The following is an 18,057-nucleotide window of genomic DNA, read 5'->3' on the forward strand; positions in this document are numbered from 1 at the left end:
CTGTTGTTTTATATTCCAACTTCTACAAAACTGATTTAATCTTCTGGAGTTTCTGACTGTAATTCAAAGTTTTAGGTTTTGTCGAAAGCACATCAATCTGGGAGTTTGGTGGAAGATGTCCAGTTGTTACCTGGGCGGGGATTCATTTTTCAGCGATTTATGCAAACTACCACATTAATTGTTTGAATCGTTTCTGCCCTTCATCTTGGGTGCTTGGATCTAAATCATAACTGAGTGTTAAGATTTACTCCGAACAGCTGCAGGGTTAGAGACCAATATGAAGTGTGCAAGAAAGCCAGACAGACCTGAGACGCTATGAATGTCCTGTCCAGCCCCACGCAGGATGTTGTGGTTGTCTATATTCAAACTACGAATGAATTTGTCGCCGCGGGATTTGTCGTTGCCTGTACCACAGAAGCTGTTTGTGTATTTCTCCGTCAGAGACATATCTCACATAAAAAGCAGTTGAGGTGGGCACTGGGTTGGCCTGCGCCAGGCGTAAGATGGAATACTTTGTTATGATCTCAGCTAAGGGTGGGAGTTCTTAACAGTGCTGTCCGGTGGTCCAGACTTCCACTGTTAGCGCTGTGGCAGGCTCTTCCGTGTATAAAAATAGACATAACTATTCTGGTTTTAAAATGGGGGCCAATAGAAACAATGTTCTAAAGTCAACTGTCTAATAAAGCATATACCATCTATTTTTCCATCGTCTCTCTTCCCCAGCTCATAGGATAGTGATTTATAGAAATATCTTTTAGTCTCTTTTGCAACACATTTCTTTAAAACTATTTCGAAACATATTCAAATACATTTGTAGTCTTTTTTTTTTTTCTTTTTTTTTTTTTGACTTTCACATTTCTGTAGAAAATAAGAACAAACAAAAGAAAATGTAATTGGAGTTGATACAGGATTAATATGACACTCTTTGTTTAGTCCTTTAGGTGTTTTTTTTTTTTACTTCCGTCTATCCAGGTTGTGGCACATAGTGGCATTATTGGCACATTGTTCAGAAATACAGTTCATCTTCCACCCAAAGCTGCTCCTTGGGCTCCATTGTCAAATGTTTCCCGTGAGACATCCGTGACGTCCACAGTCTTGTTCCATACATCCTGTAAATATATCTATATATAATCTATATCTAAATGACTGTAGGTTCCTGGAAAGATGGAGTGGCAGCGTTGTGACTGCCCTGCTTGTTATATCTAGAAAAATAAATATCTTCACCAGCGTCCGAGGAGTGATCACGCTAGTTTACAAAAGAATCTGTGTTGTGTGTTTGTTGTTTCCAACTGGTTCCTGTGAAGAGGCAGAAAACAGAAATCCAGTTACTCGTCATTATGAGACTATGTCAAATTAAGTAAATTTGCCCACTTTTCAGTTATTTTAAATGGGGACCGTGTCCAAATCTGGCCTCAAAACGTGCAACCCATTGCCTTTTTTGAAACAGACTAAAGGGTTATGCTGGACTTAAAAGCAGCATGCTTAAGGCATATTGTTAACACACACTTTAACCTAATAAATACATAAAGTTTGCAGAGAGAATTGAAGCAAAGAGAGCATGCAGTGAAAAGCTGAGCTGAGTAATGCGTGTCCAGACAACACTGAGACCCTGTCCTCTCACTACATTACCTGCAGGCAATATATTCCTTTGAAAATCTGGGTCAATAGCAAACGTTACACCTTCCCCCAGGCTTCCGGTAACACTGTGGGGCCAGAGCATGTGTTTAACGTTCACACTTTGGATTTCAAATGCAGGACCATCCTGGCATATAATTGCAATGCATAAAAATGTGTCCCACTCAAATGAAAGCGCACCTTTGCTCTTCCAAACAGTATGCTTTTTGTGTAAGAGCGAGAATGGCACCATAAATATCAATGAACATGTTTCAGATATTAGAGAGAGAGAAATAATTAAGTGTGACCATGCTGTTTATTAATACTGATATGTGCATAATGAGTCTTTTATCTCTAACAAAGACCTGTGATACTGCCCTGAACTGGATTTCTCAGCCCACTTTCATCACTGCGCAGAAGATGGAAAAAAAAAGGCATAATCATGTCACAAATAACAAACATATGCCAAGTTCCCCCTCTATTCCCAAAGTGGGGCAGCATCACCACGGGGATCGAGGTGGCCAAGGCTCAGATGACAATTTTGAGAGGGGGGGCAAAGTGGAGCAGTACCCACCAGAGCGTGAATTCAGGAAGTCTCTTCCACCCACAGAACATGAAGAAGGCCTTCAGCTCGTCAACAAGAGATCTCAAACCATTTCTCCGACACAAAGGCCACGGGAATCAGTTGTCTTTCAGTGGGGGAGGGCCTGTTGGGTAAAAGGAATTAAGTTGATCGACTCACAAGTCACATTATTGCAGATGAGAAAAATTACAGACTTTATACAACACATCCTGCCAGATGTAATCATGTCCCTCGTTAGCCTTCAGTGCCACAGTCAACAAGGCAACGTTGTCACGTAGAGACACAAAAGATTCGATAAAACCTTCCAGTGAAATTCCTTCCATGACTTCAAATTGAATGTGCAGACACTAAATGAATCGTCGCTTCCTGCTACCGTACTGTAATGAATCTGCTACAGGATTTGGATGCACTGAGTAAGTGTGACCATCTTTGCTGGTTAGATGACTGTTGGTGTTATTCACTCAGACAATAAACACGGTCAGTACCAACTTACTGCCACACCACCCACATAATGGTCCATGATTTCTGTCAACACACCTGTCAGTTCAAATCACAAAGAGCGACAAGATCGATGTGAACGCTCCTGCCTTTTTCTTTGGTTTGAAGAAAAAAAACACAGATCACCTAAGTGGGTTAACGTGTGTTCACGTGAGTCGTTTCATGACATGTGAACTTCAGTTTTTAACGCATAAAAACCACCTGTGTGCCATTCAAGTTACTGTCAGGAAACGGCACTCTAAAGACATCCTGTTGCCCTGCATCTATAAACTGACTCATTACCCAGTAATGAAAATCAGTTGAACATGCTTTTTATGTGCAGCTTGAGCATGCTGTGGCACACCATTCAGCTGGGTGTCAGGCAGATGCATGAAGAATGAGGCGTAGCATGTTTAAACTGTCTTTTAAAACGTGGGCACACCCGCTGAAACAAGCCAATCAAAGCCTTTCCCATCGCGTGTAGCAGCAGGTGTATCATCTGTGCTCTGAGGGCTGAAACTTGCTGTTCTTGTATAGCTCTACTTTCTAGAGGACAGGTATGTCAGTACAGCATGAATGCATGGCGTTACACTGTGCACAGTCTGGGTTTCTGATCATCAGGCTAGTTTAGGCTACTACTTTTGACTGCAGATGTCAGCCCCACACAGCGTGCTTCAGAGTCTCCGTGTGAAACAAACTGTTTCTGTAAAGAAAAAGTGAGCTGTGCCCATTTTTGTTGCCCCAACTGCAGCCTCCTCAGTAAAAAAGAACATGTGCATCGGGGTACTGCATTGATGCTGCATTGACCTGGAGCTGAATAAAAAATGTCTGCTGTTATTTGACATTCATGACATTTGACATTTGGCATCCATGATTGTCAATTCAAATTCTGTGTGGTTTTCTATCATCGTTTCATGTTTTAGAATCTAAAGTTCAACTTAATAGAACATGTATTGCTTCATAAAGCCAGACAGTCAGTTGTTTTGCTCTGGAAGTGACTTCCAGACTCCAACGACATAAATGATGCAAACTGTAGTGGAACATATTATTTCAACATTAAAAAAAACACCTTTGTCCGACCACAAGCAGATTTTTAAGATGCATGTAAAAATTTTAGTCTGACCGAAATCGTCCAAATTCAAGCTTCCAGGATCAAGCTTCTGCATTTGGGGTTTAAATAATTCCTGCATATATTTGCTCAACTCGATTTAAACTGGCATAAGGACTAAATATCCTCCTCCGTTTTGTGTTGGGGCTTCACTTCTGTCTACACGTTGTAGCGTGTTGTTGCCACTAGGGGGCAGTCTCAGAAATATGTGGACTGATCTGAGGCGTGGTCTGCTCTTGGTTGTGTTGCTGCAGCTTTTGTTCCTTTAGCTTTGCTCTGTAATGGAAGAGACGAAGTGAAGTGAAAAAAAAAAAGACAAAAGTCCTAGGGGAGAAAGATTTGCTTTAAGTTCAAGTAAAACAAAGTGTTAACTGAATTTATTTTGCATATTTTTCTTTTACTCTTTCCACGGGGAACATCTGTTATAACCACTATGATACTTTAACTTAAAAACTGTTTTAAGCTCATCTATGTATTTTTATATGTTTATTGCCCTATTAAGGAAATGTTAAATAAATGAATAATGAAGATTGTCCTATTCATCAGTTGTCTGTGCATTTCTTTGCCATTTATTGTTTTAACGCTTTGGCATCTTTGTCATGTAATCAGTTGTTGTCAGCCCATCCCGATTCAGGCTTACTTTCAGCCAGCTGGCACTGAATCAACACCTCATCTTTGAGGACTCTGTGTTGTCAGGTTTTTGGAGGTTTTTGTCTGGCATTAAACAAGAAGTTAGTGACAAAAAGGATTACCTCAAGGATTAGCGTGCATCTTTTTGTACAAATGGTTAAGTGTATATTGACAAAGTCAAATTCCTAAAGTAAAGCTTTTTTCTTTTCTTTTCTTTTGTCAGACGTCAAAATGTGAACTATGACTGAAAATCGGCCTATTAAGACAAATCAGCAAATCAGCTCATGGTTTAATAAAATCCAGATTTTTTGTGACTTTGGCTACACTTAGATGTATGATGATCTCCCAGAAGATGGAACTTTGGAGCATGCATGGAGCACTGCGGCCCAGGTGAGCCTGGTTCAGTGTATACACGCAGGCGTAATTTGACACCTGACCCCATAATCTGGGTGTCGGTCCAGTTGTGACAAGCTTGATTTTGAATGATTTCAGTCAGACTAACATGTTTACATGTATTCTAAAAGACTGTTTTTGTCAAACAAATGCAATCTTACAGGATTATTCTACTGTCATGCAGACGTGCTTGTAGATTATACATTTTCTTGACCGGCAGAAGAAACATTTCAGTGTGAATCCACCTCTTGCTTAACCATTCCTCCGCGGTGTACCTGTTTCCATTGTAAGCAGTCTTGTAGACAGGTGTCTGCTGGATCATCTCATCGGTGTAGATGGGCACAGCAGTCCGAACGCACTCATGTGAGCACTGCAGGCTGTCATTGTAGGCAGTGAATATGTCCACCTTGCTTGGTACCCGGGCTGGGGTGAAGTCTGTCAGGTTTTGGCAGCTTTCCTCTTGCTGGTGGATCTTTCGCTGATGGCTATTGTGGCGGCCATTTCCAGACTGTGCACAGCTACAAAAACACGCACCAAAGACAAGAAACAAACATAAAATCATACCTTGTACCTTTGGTTGATCTGTTGCGATTTCTGATGAAGAGTCAGACTGTACAGCGACCGAGCTATGGATCGTAAGTAAAGGAATCTTTCCTACCAGTTTTTAAGGACGAGTGTTGTGATCAAGGCTGCGATAACCATGATGAGAGACACAGTGATTGTGATTATCTGGTGCACGGCCAAGCCTGCAGAAAGAAAGAGAGAAACACGAATTGCACTCATTAGTGGGTGAAATGCTTTCACCCCAGTTGTTCACAGCACAGAGCTCTCCACTTCCCTTTTGTTTCCTGTATCGAACAAAGCCGCTGCACAAAACTGAGTTTGAAGGCAAGCTCACTTCGATATCACAACTCTGGATTTCATGATTAAATTTGTGTGTAAAACTTCAATCTTGTATCATAAAAGAGGAGGAAAAAAAAAACTCAAACCAAATAGATTTTTCAACACAAGTTCCTCTTACTGAGAACAAGTACACTTTTACCTTCACTCACCTCAAAGAATTTCCGTCGATTTTGCCCTAAGGCTTTCACTTACACATTAAATGGGAGCAAATTATTTGATGTGATCTATCATATGAAATGTCTGATCAAAAGCATGATCCTTAAAGGTGATGTAAGCTCTTTGAAACTGGAGAGAGCAGGAGGAGGCAGCAGCAGCACCAGCAGAGAGGCACATTAATTGATCTTTGGGGCCTTTGAGGGAAACAGCGCTGAAAACTAAACAGCTGGAAAGCATCATCACTTTATGCCACCTAAGATGCCCTCTCAGCAGGGGACTTTATATATCTGTATGTTACATCAGCTCTAAGTTGGTTAAAAATAGAAATTGATTGTAAGTTTTTTTATTTTTTTTCTGAGCTGTGTTTGTAGTCCATGAATAAATCTAGTCTTTTAGCTCTGAAACGTGAGGGTAATGCTCTGCAGCTCCTTGCTAACTTTGTTTCCTGTTTGCTGGTAATTTGTAGTTGCTTCATTAGAGCTTTGTTTCTACAAAGGGCTGAGTGTTGCATCTGAAAATGAGACTGATAATAATGAGGTTTGTGGACCCTTTCATAGTACACATAGCCATCAGCTGCATTGGTGCAGCTTTACAGAATCATGGAGGTCTTGCTGCATCCAGGTTGGCTTACGGCCATCTTGCAACTCTGTGTATTGTGGTATCATCCAATCTCTGTTGTGTCGTCTGCAGTTGGTGCAGAAGGCTGCAGCAGGACTTCTGACAGCATCCCTCAGCTGGCTTCCTATAAAGTGTCATTTTACTTTGTTTGTTTTTAAAGCTTGACACGGGTCAGCTCCTGAGTAGATTCCTGAACTTCTCTGACCTTATTCTACCCCCAGACCTCTTAGACTCTGAGAACAATTGCCTTTATCTGTTCCTCGATTGAGGTTAGTCGGTCAGAGAGATCGGATCGTGCCTTTGTGGGGGTTGTTCCAGAGCTTTGGAAAAGCACCACACTGTCAATTAAATGTGCGCCATCTATTAATAGATGTAGGACATGCTTGAAGACATACGTGTTCTCAGGGCTTTTACCCACACTCGTTGTCCTCAGTATTTGTCCTCAGAGCTAATGATCCCTTTTGGTTCTTTTATTCTTTTTATAAACCCGTTTTTGTACCTGTCCTTTGTTTTTAACATTCAAACCTTTCTTTACGTCCTTTTGATTTGCTTATTTGTTCCCGATGCTCCGTTCACCTGCTGTTGTACCTCATTTTGTGTACAGCCCTTTGATCAACTCTAGGTGTTTTAAATGTGTTTCATAAATAAAATTGACTTGACATATTTATTTCAGTGTTTGCGGGATATGCCAATTCTACGCCTCTACACTAAGGATTTAAATCGCAGTGAAGATGTGACAGGAGGGAGGAGTGCAACTCCAGCCAGGAATTTTCCACAGCTCTTACTGACCAACTGTTAACTCAAGACACACTGGGTGTGTTGGATCTCCATGCACTGGTCTATTTGCTCCCTTAATTAAAACCCAAATATATAATTTAGATATATATAACAAAAACCATGTTATCAAAATTTCACGCACCATTTTCCAGGTGTGTGGTTTATAGATTTGTTCTGCTGAGCATATTGGACAGTACAAAGCCACAAAATTAGGACTTTTCTTTGAAAACTGACTTATTTTGCCTTTTACTTGCGCACAATTCATTTGAAACACCTTGCTGATGTTCAAGAAGCCGATATTTCCTATTTGTTCTTTATTACTAAAAAAGGCCCTCTGGTTTAAACTCTCAGGACTCTCTTGTAGGCTGATCTCTCTTTCTCTCTGTTTTTTCATCGAAGGACAGTATTCCACAAACATAACAGTGCAGTACACGTGTAAAGTAAGGATTAGTTAGAGTCCACCGCACTGTACTTTAAGGTGTGCATTTGTGTGGGTGAGTGATGGAGCATTTGAGTGCGACACAATGACACACTGCAGAAAAAAAAGAGAAAGAAAAAGAAAAGTGGTCATGATGAAAATGCCCACATGGGCCTTATACATCTCACCTCTCCATCAGCCAGCTGCCCAGCTGCTGATCCAAGCCAATTTGTCTTCTGGAAAGGAAGTGCTGCTCGGTGATTTTGGAAAAGAACACAACCTCTCCTCTGCTGCCCTGCTGCCTGGACAGCCTAATCTTGGAGAAAAAAAAACTTCCGTGGGCAGGGCTATGCAAAAGGCAGACCAGGTCAACCTTGGATTAATGCTATCTCCGGCTGGCTCTGGGAAGCCTCACCTTCCCAATGCAATCAAAGTCCCCTGCCATGGCAAAGGCACATTAACTTATCTGGCAAGTCATTTGCATTTCCCACATATCCGCTCTCTGTCCTCCATCTGCCTCTCTGCCTTTCTCTGGCTGACGCTGAAGCCGTTCAGTTGAAAATGCTTGGTTCTAAACTCACATCTGCTCAAGTTCAGGCCCAATCGAGCTCATGTCTGACCTTGATCAATAACTGAAGTTTCTGCTGAGACTGTTTAACCTGGCGTTCGTGTCAGATTGAAAGGGTGGGGAAAACTTCCAGTCGCTAAAATTAGAGTCAAATGCTCCACTTGATCGTTTTCTCCTATAAAAGCATGACTGATTAAACAATATTAGGCTTAATTACTTTCTGCCCAATCCCAGCTTCTGGACACTATTATCTTATATATGACTGGCTCAGCTGGTAAACAAGTGCATGTTTATGTGTAATCTAGTGATAATGTGCAACAAATTTCTGGGCACTTAAGTCAAAGTAGCTCATTAGAGGTTACATCAGATTGCCATTTGGGGCCAAAGTATGCATACAGTTGTATGGTACAATTGGTACAATTCCCTAATGAAACAAATGAAGCCAGAAACGCAAGGCCTAGTGACACAAAGACGACATTAAGCCCATTATAACCCAATTTTCAAAGCACAACAGTTGCAGAGATAATAGAGCACATGGGTGACAAATATGAGTGCAAAGGCCAGCTCTATTTTCATCCAGCACTGCCTGTTGGAGGGTGAGAAATTTGGCCTGGGTATCTAAAACTCATTGTGTCCTGGCAGTGAGGCTGAAAAACCACCTTCGGCTGTCACCTTTCGAGATACACGCTGAGTTTTTGTTTGGCCAAATCCCTGTCAAACAAAGAGAGACTGAGGGAACGACTAAAGGGAGGAAGAAAAGGAAAAAAAGGATTGACACAGAGGGGAGGACAGATCATCTGTGACCAGCGGCAGGCAGATCTGAGCCTCCACACATGCTGTCATGGAAGGAATTATTGAGATTTTTCAACTTCTTCGTGTTGACAGATTGATGAATATACCAATAAAAAAGCTTGTGGGATGATGTTTGCTAATGCCACACATTTCTGGTAAATGTCTGTTTGAGAGGTGCTGTTTGTGTGACACTAACTAAGAATAATAATGATTTTTTTACTTATTGTTTTAGTTTTTCAACCCTAAAACGTACCGTAAGCATCTCATCGCCTTTGTAATCTTTAGTGTAACCATTGTTTAAAACAATAGACAACAAATCAGAGTTTTAGTTAACAATGCCGGTAAGTCAGCCCTTACCGGAGGATAAATAATGGCTTTGCAGTATTGGGTGATCGTATCGTAGAGAGAGATGGATCATTTAAAACTCAACTTTTGAGCTTTTAATTGGTAATTGCCATTTTATTTATGACATAAATACTGTTTCAGTATTTATCTCTGCACATTGTTCATTTATCTGTCCTCTCTGGATATAAATCATCATTCATGGTGCAGTTATGAGTGCAGCTGTGTGCAAACAGCTGACTTTAGGCATGACTTTTTAAAGAAAGAAAAAATTACGAAAGTGGTTGCAAGACAACCAATAAAAAAATCTAAATTCTAATATCATTAAAAGAACAATGTGTGATGTGAAAAACGACACTAAATACCCCCTTCGACCCCACAGAGTTTTTCTACATGTTCCTTTCCTTTTCTGTTTGTAATCTATTCACATTTATTTTATATTTTCCTGTACACTGTGCTTTTCTTTCCTCTTTTTTGCTGCTGTAGCATTTTGAAATTTCCTGTTGTGGGACAAATAAAGCTTTTATCTTTTGTTTTCTCAGCACACAGGCCAATGTTTGCTTTGCTGCCGTCGTAGTGCGGTGGAGCCGCAGCTCGACTTCACCATTTATTTGGACCCCTGTCCAAGTATTCACGTATGGGAGTGTAACTGAGTTACTGTGAACACCGTAATTTGGTTAAAAAAATGTTGCGGCTGGCGGTATTGTTGCTAATGTTTAAGGTTACTTGAGGCTTTGACTGTCGGCTATATCGCTGTAATATTCGCCTGTGTTTGTAGTTGTATTCACATTTACATCAGACGATCACATCAGAAGCAACGCAGTGATGCTCTCACATCCTCGTCAGCTGCAGAGCTTCTCTGCCACTCTGAACTGAGGAGATCTCGTATGTTACCACGTCAAGTTTAATAAAAGCCTCTAAATTTGGAGCGGACTCAGTATTCCGATCATTACGGCAAACCGCAGAGAAGTTTCTTATCCACGCCTGCAGTAACGGTGTCGGTAACGGTGTTAATCAATGAGCTCAGCTGATGTGCCGCACTCGGCTCTACAGTGAAGTAAGATTTTACATACTTGGATTATAAAATTACAAGACAAAAAAAGGATTTTAAATCTTTTAAAACCCTTTTTTTTTAACACTTTATGATGTCTTTATGATGTTTAAAGCTAATAACCGTAGTGACCGTCATTGTGCAGCTAGTTCAGATACATCAGTCCAACCTGGCTCAGTGTTTTTACTGCAGGCTGCGAACTTCAACATTTTCCTCGACAGATAGTGGGTTGAAAGCAGATAAAGATGAAATAGAGAAACTTTTCCGTAATCCATTTGGCCTTCTTGATGTCTGCTGAAGTTCATTAGTCCTCTGGAAAGCATCAACAAGAATCTGCAGCACAGTTTTCTCCTTGGTTATTAAAAATTCAGCTTCCACCACTCTGATTGTTTGCCTTAGATACAAGAGATTCTTTTCTGTACTTAAACATCTCTGAATGACGGACATGCTGAGTTTGTAGACTGCTCTCTCTATAACAAGCTGTCCTTTTCAGGCAGCAGCTTCCCCATGGTAAGCCCCGCCTCCGCCTCCACAGTATAGTACAGTACAGTAACTTTGAGATATCCAAGTATGCCTGGAAACAAATATATATAAATTGGATTAGTGGGTAAATAATTGATTGAACTGATGGATACGAGTTGATTAACTCATTCTGCAACTAAATTTTGGCTATAAATTTAAACTTCCTCCATAAAATAAGTCTTTCATAATCAGTAGCAACATCTGACTATGGAGGGTGGATCCATACATGGATCGAGCCACGCGCTGGTGACATCAGTCCAATATCCGCTACGAGAATGACGTCAGCATCATCATATTTAACTGATGAGGATATACATACACAAACTGCCTTAGTAGCTCAACTTTAATGCTTACAGTAGGTTTCAATGTTCTAAACACAGGAGAAGAACCCTCTCTGTGCCTCTTACTGGGGGAGTGAGTATTTTAACTGAGTCTGAGAAAGGCCCAACGGTTGCAACAGAGGAGCAGCTCATGCAGCCTGAACAGGCATATTCAATACAGTTAATATGCTGCATGACCCTCCAGGATTGTCTCTACCACAACCCGGAGCAGGACATGTTGGGGAGAGGACCTCCGTCAGGGGTTGCCTGCTGATAGCAAGAAATTGCCAATTAACGTTGGTGTCAAGGTGTCAATCTAGGCTGATTTCCACTGTGTAACCAAGCAATCTAAAAACACTTATAGCAGAAGAGGCACAGAATGAGGAGTGGGACAGAAAGAAGAGAAAAGCCGAAGAGGGGGAGATCAGGTACAATTACTCTAAATGCCTTTTCACTCAATGTCAAAGGCATTGCTGCATAATTCAGCCAGCCCGGGTGGCAAATGCTAAAACTGGCCAAAACTTGTCAGCCAGAGTATATTACCTCAATGATAGCCACCCATAAAGGATGATGCACTCATCTTGAGTTTGTATTAGAAACAGTGGGGAGCACTCAAGAGCTCATCCTACAGCAGACAAATGAAAATGACGGCAATTTTCAGGTGGGTGGAAAGTGTCATTGCTGCCACAGCAGCTTCAGCCATTCAGAGGTCTGTGCATTGTCACGCTGATGAAAGCATGATTGTCTTTTTTTTTTTTTTTAAACCAGACAAAACTTTCACTGAACTATTTAACAGGTGAACAGGCTTCAAAACAAGCTGCACCTGCGATGTTTTGAGATCCAGCTCTTGGAAGGCAACGTTACGTGATTTTACCCTAAATGAAGTTGAAGAGGAGACTCTGCTTTAGTCCTCGACAGAACATCCAAAACACCGTCTCAGTCAACATATGTACTTTTCTTCTTCGAGGCAGATGTGCCTAGTCATGAAGAAAAAGCTGGAATAAGACAAAGCAAAGCAGCATCTGCTCAGTCTCGCCCGTTCATCTCCTCTTGGCTGAGTTCTCTGTAAATCAGGGACAGAGGGTTTGACTTTGCACGCCTGTCACCAGGCATCAGCCTGTAAGTCCAGATTTAACGCTCAAGAAAGAGAGATTCATTTTACCCACTTTATTGTGAGTCAATACAGAGAGCTATGGCAATTTTATTGGATTGCCATGGTAACTGCTGGGAAAAGTGGTTTCTGTGTCTCTGTGTGCGTCTCTCACTGTTGAAGAGGCTGTATTGTACGCCTCTACAGGTCTAGCGCGGGTCAGAATCCTGTATTACAATGTTCACTGAGCTAGCTTCTTTAAAAATTGATTTGTCAAACACTTAACATACATTTTACATCTGCTCAGTTTGCTCCCCAGTGGATGTGGATTTACTTATTTACACCATTCACTTAACCCCCCACTCCCTTCACAAACTTGATAACATGACATGATTTGTCACCAGATGGATCTGCTTAATTTAAATACCCGCTGCTTCCTTCATTAAACATAATCCTATTTTAAACATTCACTGTCTGTTTCGGGAGCCCAAGGGACAGATGTGTTGGGCTCTTTTTTTTTTTCTTCCTCTGAACAAACCTGTAATATCCAACCTTGCATCCCTCAGACCATCTAACGACACCAGAGTTATCAGGAGCGGTTTGCTGACTGGAGTTTTAATCATTTCATATCCATAACAGAGCTGACAGCTCCATCTGCGTGGAGTTGAGGGGGGTCGGGGTTACTTGCAGAGCAAACACTGAGAACAATCAGCGAGCATCTGGAGACACCTCAGCTAACTACCCCCTTCTTCCTCCTCCCCCACCACCTGTATGATGACCAGAGCGACCCGCAAGAGCAGGATCAACACGCTAAGAGTTGCAGCACCCAAACTAATTGAGAAATGCAAGGTGTTGATCATGTACGCTGGTGGCGCTCTGGCAGGAAATTACACATCATCTTTCAGTTATTACCCACCGAGGCTGTGTTCTATGTGGCTGTTCACTATTATTGGCTGTGGCCTGCGGCAAAACAGCAGCTAATTAAAGAATTACATCCACCTGAGGCAGTAAGTCATTAAACTTTGGCGGATGTTCTGACAGTTGACATGCTTGAGAATAGTTCAAACTAGTTAAATGAGGCAGAAAGCACGCAAAAGCTTATTTCCAGAGGCCTTTGGACTGATTAAGAGCAACTTTAGCTTCAGTTGAATTCTGTACAGTACCGGAAAGCACGGCCTGCTTTGTTGTCCTGCCCTATCCACAGCGACTGCGTGGGAGCTGAGACACACAGTCTACAGTCAACAAGTGCAACTCGCACATGCAGTGGCAAGCTGTCATGTAGTTTTCCTTTGTTACAACATAACGGGTTTCCAACCGAAGCAAACTGGTTCCCAAATTGTCACAGCACATGACAAACTAATGAAATTGTCGACCCATCAGATGGCAAACATGCAGATACAAAGTCCACTGAAGTACATTTACCATATTCTGATCACAGCTAGATCAAATCAGGCCATGATGCATCTCTTTATGAGCTGTGGCATTCCCACATTCTCCAAAACAAAAAAGAATTTATACGATTTTTTTAAAACACACACACGCATTCATCCACATCAGGTCACGTGTAGCTTTCCACCTGAATTAAGATTAGGTTTTATCTGTGGTTATTCTGCCAAACAAAAGGTACATTTAATCTGCACCGAAAAAGAAAAAAAAACAGCTTGATGCCCAAAGAGTGTTTACTGTGAAACGGGAACATCTGAGTTCAGGCCCAAAGACATTTCATTTCAGAAGACAGGAGACTTTGACAACTGTTCCAGTGTGCTCTGAAGCTTGCAGTTCTTAGTTTATTTCCAGTCCATATGGGAAAACAAGGGCAACAGGCGTCCTCATCTCATGAAATATTCATTATACTTGACCACATTTAAGCCCAAAACTCAAGATTCAGACTGTTGACAGTATCTGAAGGCTTTTCGGGATTTTCTTCACTACGTTCTGCTGTGATGTCATGGCATGATTATTATTACTCAGGTTTTACTTTTTATTTCTATTTGCTTTCTGTTTTCCCTTATCTGCCTGTCCCAGTTTGCGAGTGTATGTTTCTGTGAGTGTGGCGTTCCTCAACTCCTCCAGATTGCATCACCCCGCCGATCTTTCTCCCATCATCCCATCAGCACTGCAATACATGTGCTGCATTTGAAAGCTATTGGGAGCTCTTAATTCCCTGTCTCTGACAGTAAAAACCTCAAAGAAAGCACCACCGGAGGGTTTTTTTTTTCTTACCTGTAATTCAGGTAAGCCCAACTTCTATGCTTTGTTACTCCACATACCTGCAGCCTCAACAGTTTGAAAGTGGTAAGAACAAATGCAATGCACTGTATCTTCCCGACTCAGTTATCTCAGGTTAAATTTCATAAAATCAATTATCTGAAAGTTAAACCGCTGGAATAGTTGTCATTGTATGTGAACACAACATTCAAACTTAGACATTCTCCAGAATGAAAGAGGTGACAGATGTCAGATTGTGACAGGAAAGTAGTTCAAACTCTTAGCCCCTGATCGTTTTACAGCAACAGCAAACTCCAGAATGAGAGGTTGCTCCAATTGTGACAAGAAAATCTCTGGGCTTTTCACAGCAGTTATGCTTTAAGACCCAATTCATAAGAGTGTTTTAACAGGGGCAGATTTTTTTCTTTACTGAGCTGAAGCAGACTTCCTGCTTTTACCGTAGGCTCAGTGTGGCAGGACTGGCACTCTGTTGAGCTCTATCGGGGTGGAGCGACACAATTCAGCTCACTTTCTTCGTCTAATTTCTCTGATTTCAGGTCTCAGTAGAAATGCAACAGACCCCGGACTCAAATAGTGTTTTAGCTCCTGAAAAAAACATAAAAAAACAAACCCAGGGCTGATAAATTTTGATTGCTGTTGATGAAAATGACCAACAGGATGGTGGGAACTACATGAAACGCTGTCTTCAACGGCTTAAAACCCCATCAGTCTCTTAGAGCAGAAGAAGCCTTTTAGATCTTTAGGCCTTTCGGTTAAACATCTTCAAATAACCAAGAACAGCAAACGTATAAGTAGCCAAGTATTTTTCCCTGCTTAATGTAAAGTGAAGATCAGAGTCTCCATTTCGAAGCTATGGTGTACTCCGCATTAACCCCTGGTTTCCCCACCCTTTCTCCACCAGACTCTTCAGTCAGTGAAATGTTGCAAACCCTTCAGCCTCATAGCTTAGTTGTTGACTCGGTGTGTTTTTGACTTTCGTTTAAACTCTCATGTTTCACGGTCCACTGCCCTCTCCCCCTGCCTCAGTCTGCTCACTACTCACTAGCTACGCTCCCTCTCCAGCTCCACAATCAAGGTCTCTCAGTCTTCTGCTTTCACCTGCTTTTACCTCCATTCCCTCCCTTGAGTTCAGTAACATACTGCTCTTAACCTTTTTTCAAGTCTATTTCTGTGTCCTGCTTTTAGTTTCTACCATCTGACAAAAGCATTATCCATGAGTCATGGTAAATTAGTCCATGCATGCATCCCATTTACTGCACAGTTGCTTGCACCTACTGTTTCTCATATTGGCATAGGGCCTACATAGCACTTAAATATGAATTTTTAAAGGTAAAGGTTAAATGTGAATCAGCTGCAGGGAGATAAATATTTGTTCTAAAAGTGTGTGGTCTATTTTTTTTTTCTTTTTGACATTTTATAGAACAGACAATTTCACCAAACAACTGTAACAACAATGCAAACTAAAGAGCCATTACGTGCCAACAGTCACACTAAATAAGCCCTCTCAGACTCTGTAATTAGTTAGATTAGGCAGATATAAGGATAGCTGGGTCTGTTTCTCTCAGACTTGTATTCTGAGCTGTGGTGTCTCTGTCTCAAGGCTCAAAAATCTACTAAATTAAAATTTCACCGTCGTAAATTAGCATTTCTCTTTGATTCCTTTTACTCTTCAACCACTTTGTGTTTGTTGGATGGGTCGCATACAGTATGTTTGCATCACCAATAAGGAGACTGCAGTGAATAAATGCTGAAATGACAGTCTCTCAAACAGCAGTTTAAGGTGTACTCAAAGATCTTGTTGTCACCCAAAAAACTTAAAAAATAAGATCCCAGTCTGTAAGTATCAGAATTATTTTTCTAACACTCTAATAAACAATTGTAAGACCTCTCCTATTTTGGAATTCACAGAACAAATATTTATAAATTTAAAATCATTTTACACGAGTTTCTTCTCATCTAAAATTGCAAGAATCACACTAAGATTGAAAGCTGTGCATCCATAATCATGCAAGAGATTCACAAAGTGGAGTGAAGCACTTATCCTTTTGCAATAGTTTCCTTTAACCAGCAATCCAAAGCTGTGCTGCTGGTGCGGTAATTATATCTAGCCGTGGGGCTAATTTGAAGCGGACATGGGTTAAAGGACGTCTTCCGCAGTAGTTCCACACGCAGACTTTGCTTTGAAAAGGTAGAAAGTGATTTATTTCTCTGCTTCTATGACAAGCGATCTGCATTTTGAAACAAAGATGTGCACCCATTTGAAAAAAAAGACAGCTTTCAGGCAGCAGTGGTGTGGTGATTTCCTCCCGGATACAATATCAAGCCATCATTTGAATCCCAGGTGGCCTCGCACTCACCTCCCAATCAAGAGAAAATGAACAGATCACAACAATGCTGACAAGGCAATTAAGCCGTGCCATTTCACATTCATTATATAAACTTCAGTCACAGTAATGCAACACGTATGTATGCCTCTAACATTAAAGCCCTTTTCGGAAGTCGTCTTTGCTCCTTTGAGAGCTGAGTGTTTCCTTTTTTAAAACATAAACAGTACTGAGAGGCAACTCTCAGCTATGAATGAGATCCAGGTGTGTTTGTTGACCCAGTTCAGGCTCTGCTGCTGTTTCTGTTCATTAACACAACACTGCAATGATGACATCATTTGATTAACAAGAAAATCGAATCAAATGACTGAAACGTGCCCCGATCAACCGTAGTGCTGTCACCACCCGCCGAATATTGACCAGGTCCTCATGGTGCTGTCAAATAAGATTTGACCAGTCAGGACACCCGAGTGTGTCTAAGAGTGTCTGGTACCGGGATGTCAGCAAAAGATCCTTTGGGCCTTTTGGATTGTTGGGGTTTTGTGGACTGGGTCTGCTTTCTTAGATTCCTAAGCAGTTTCTGCTGGGCCCACCACTGAGGCTGAACTGTACTACAACACACTTTAATGTTGTGGCCATTCTATGTATTTCAGAACACACTAAGCAGCACCGGAACCTTAAGAAATATTTAATTTTCAAGGACTGGAAAGTGATGAAGGACTTTTAACAATCCTTTCCATTAACTGCCTGCTTTCATGACGTTTCTGTTATTGCACCAAATGGTAGAATCTCAATAAGTCACGTTTGAGTTCATAAGATGTTAAACATTACTTATGTTTCATTAGATCTCAGAGGAAGTCGTGTTCCTCATAACTGTAATGAAAAGTTAATTGTAATATAGCTGCCTGAGAGGTTTGAGTGTCGACAGCACAAAGGGGCCGGCCATAAAAGTCACACATGCCCGTGTGTAATATTTCAGGCACGAAGGCTGCGTCACGGTCAAGGACACAGTCTGTGAGTCAGGGGCTATTTCAATAAGCTGTATATTAATAGAAGGGTCTGAAGAGTTTGTCTGTCAGTATCATAAGTGATAAAGTACGAGACAATTTTATGTTCCTGAAGCCCAAATGGACCAACTTTCT

The 18,057-nt window shown here is 41.3% G+C and overlaps 1 protein-coding gene across 1 annotated transcript in view; it reads right to left on the reverse strand.

Moving 5' to 3' along the window:
* Positions 1-868: 868 nt before the first annotated feature.
* The window catches only part of ajap1 (adherens junctions associated protein 1), a 44,635-nt gene continuing 27,446 nt past the window's right edge, over positions 869-18,057 (reverse strand). Inside the window, exons 3-6 of the mRNA XM_072367839.1 lie at positions 5,464-5,551; positions 5,081-5,323; positions 2,189-2,321; positions 869-1,296 (exon numbers count right to left, since the gene is read on the reverse strand). Coding sequence (XP_072223940.1) covers positions 2,249-2,321; positions 5,081-5,323; positions 5,464-5,551 — 404 coding nt within the window. The 3' untranslated portion in view covers positions 869-1,296; positions 2,189-2,248. The remainder of the gene's footprint in view (positions 1,297-2,188; positions 2,322-5,080; positions 5,324-5,463; positions 5,552-18,057) is intronic.

Source organism: Leuresthes tenuis, unplaced genomic scaffold, assembly GCF_036924035.1.
Source record: "Leuresthes tenuis unplaced genomic scaffold, fLeuTen1.0.hap1 SCAF_16, whole genome shotgun sequence".
Classification (NCBI taxonomy): domain Eukaryota; kingdom Metazoa; phylum Chordata; class Actinopteri; order Atheriniformes; family Atherinopsidae; genus Leuresthes; species Leuresthes tenuis.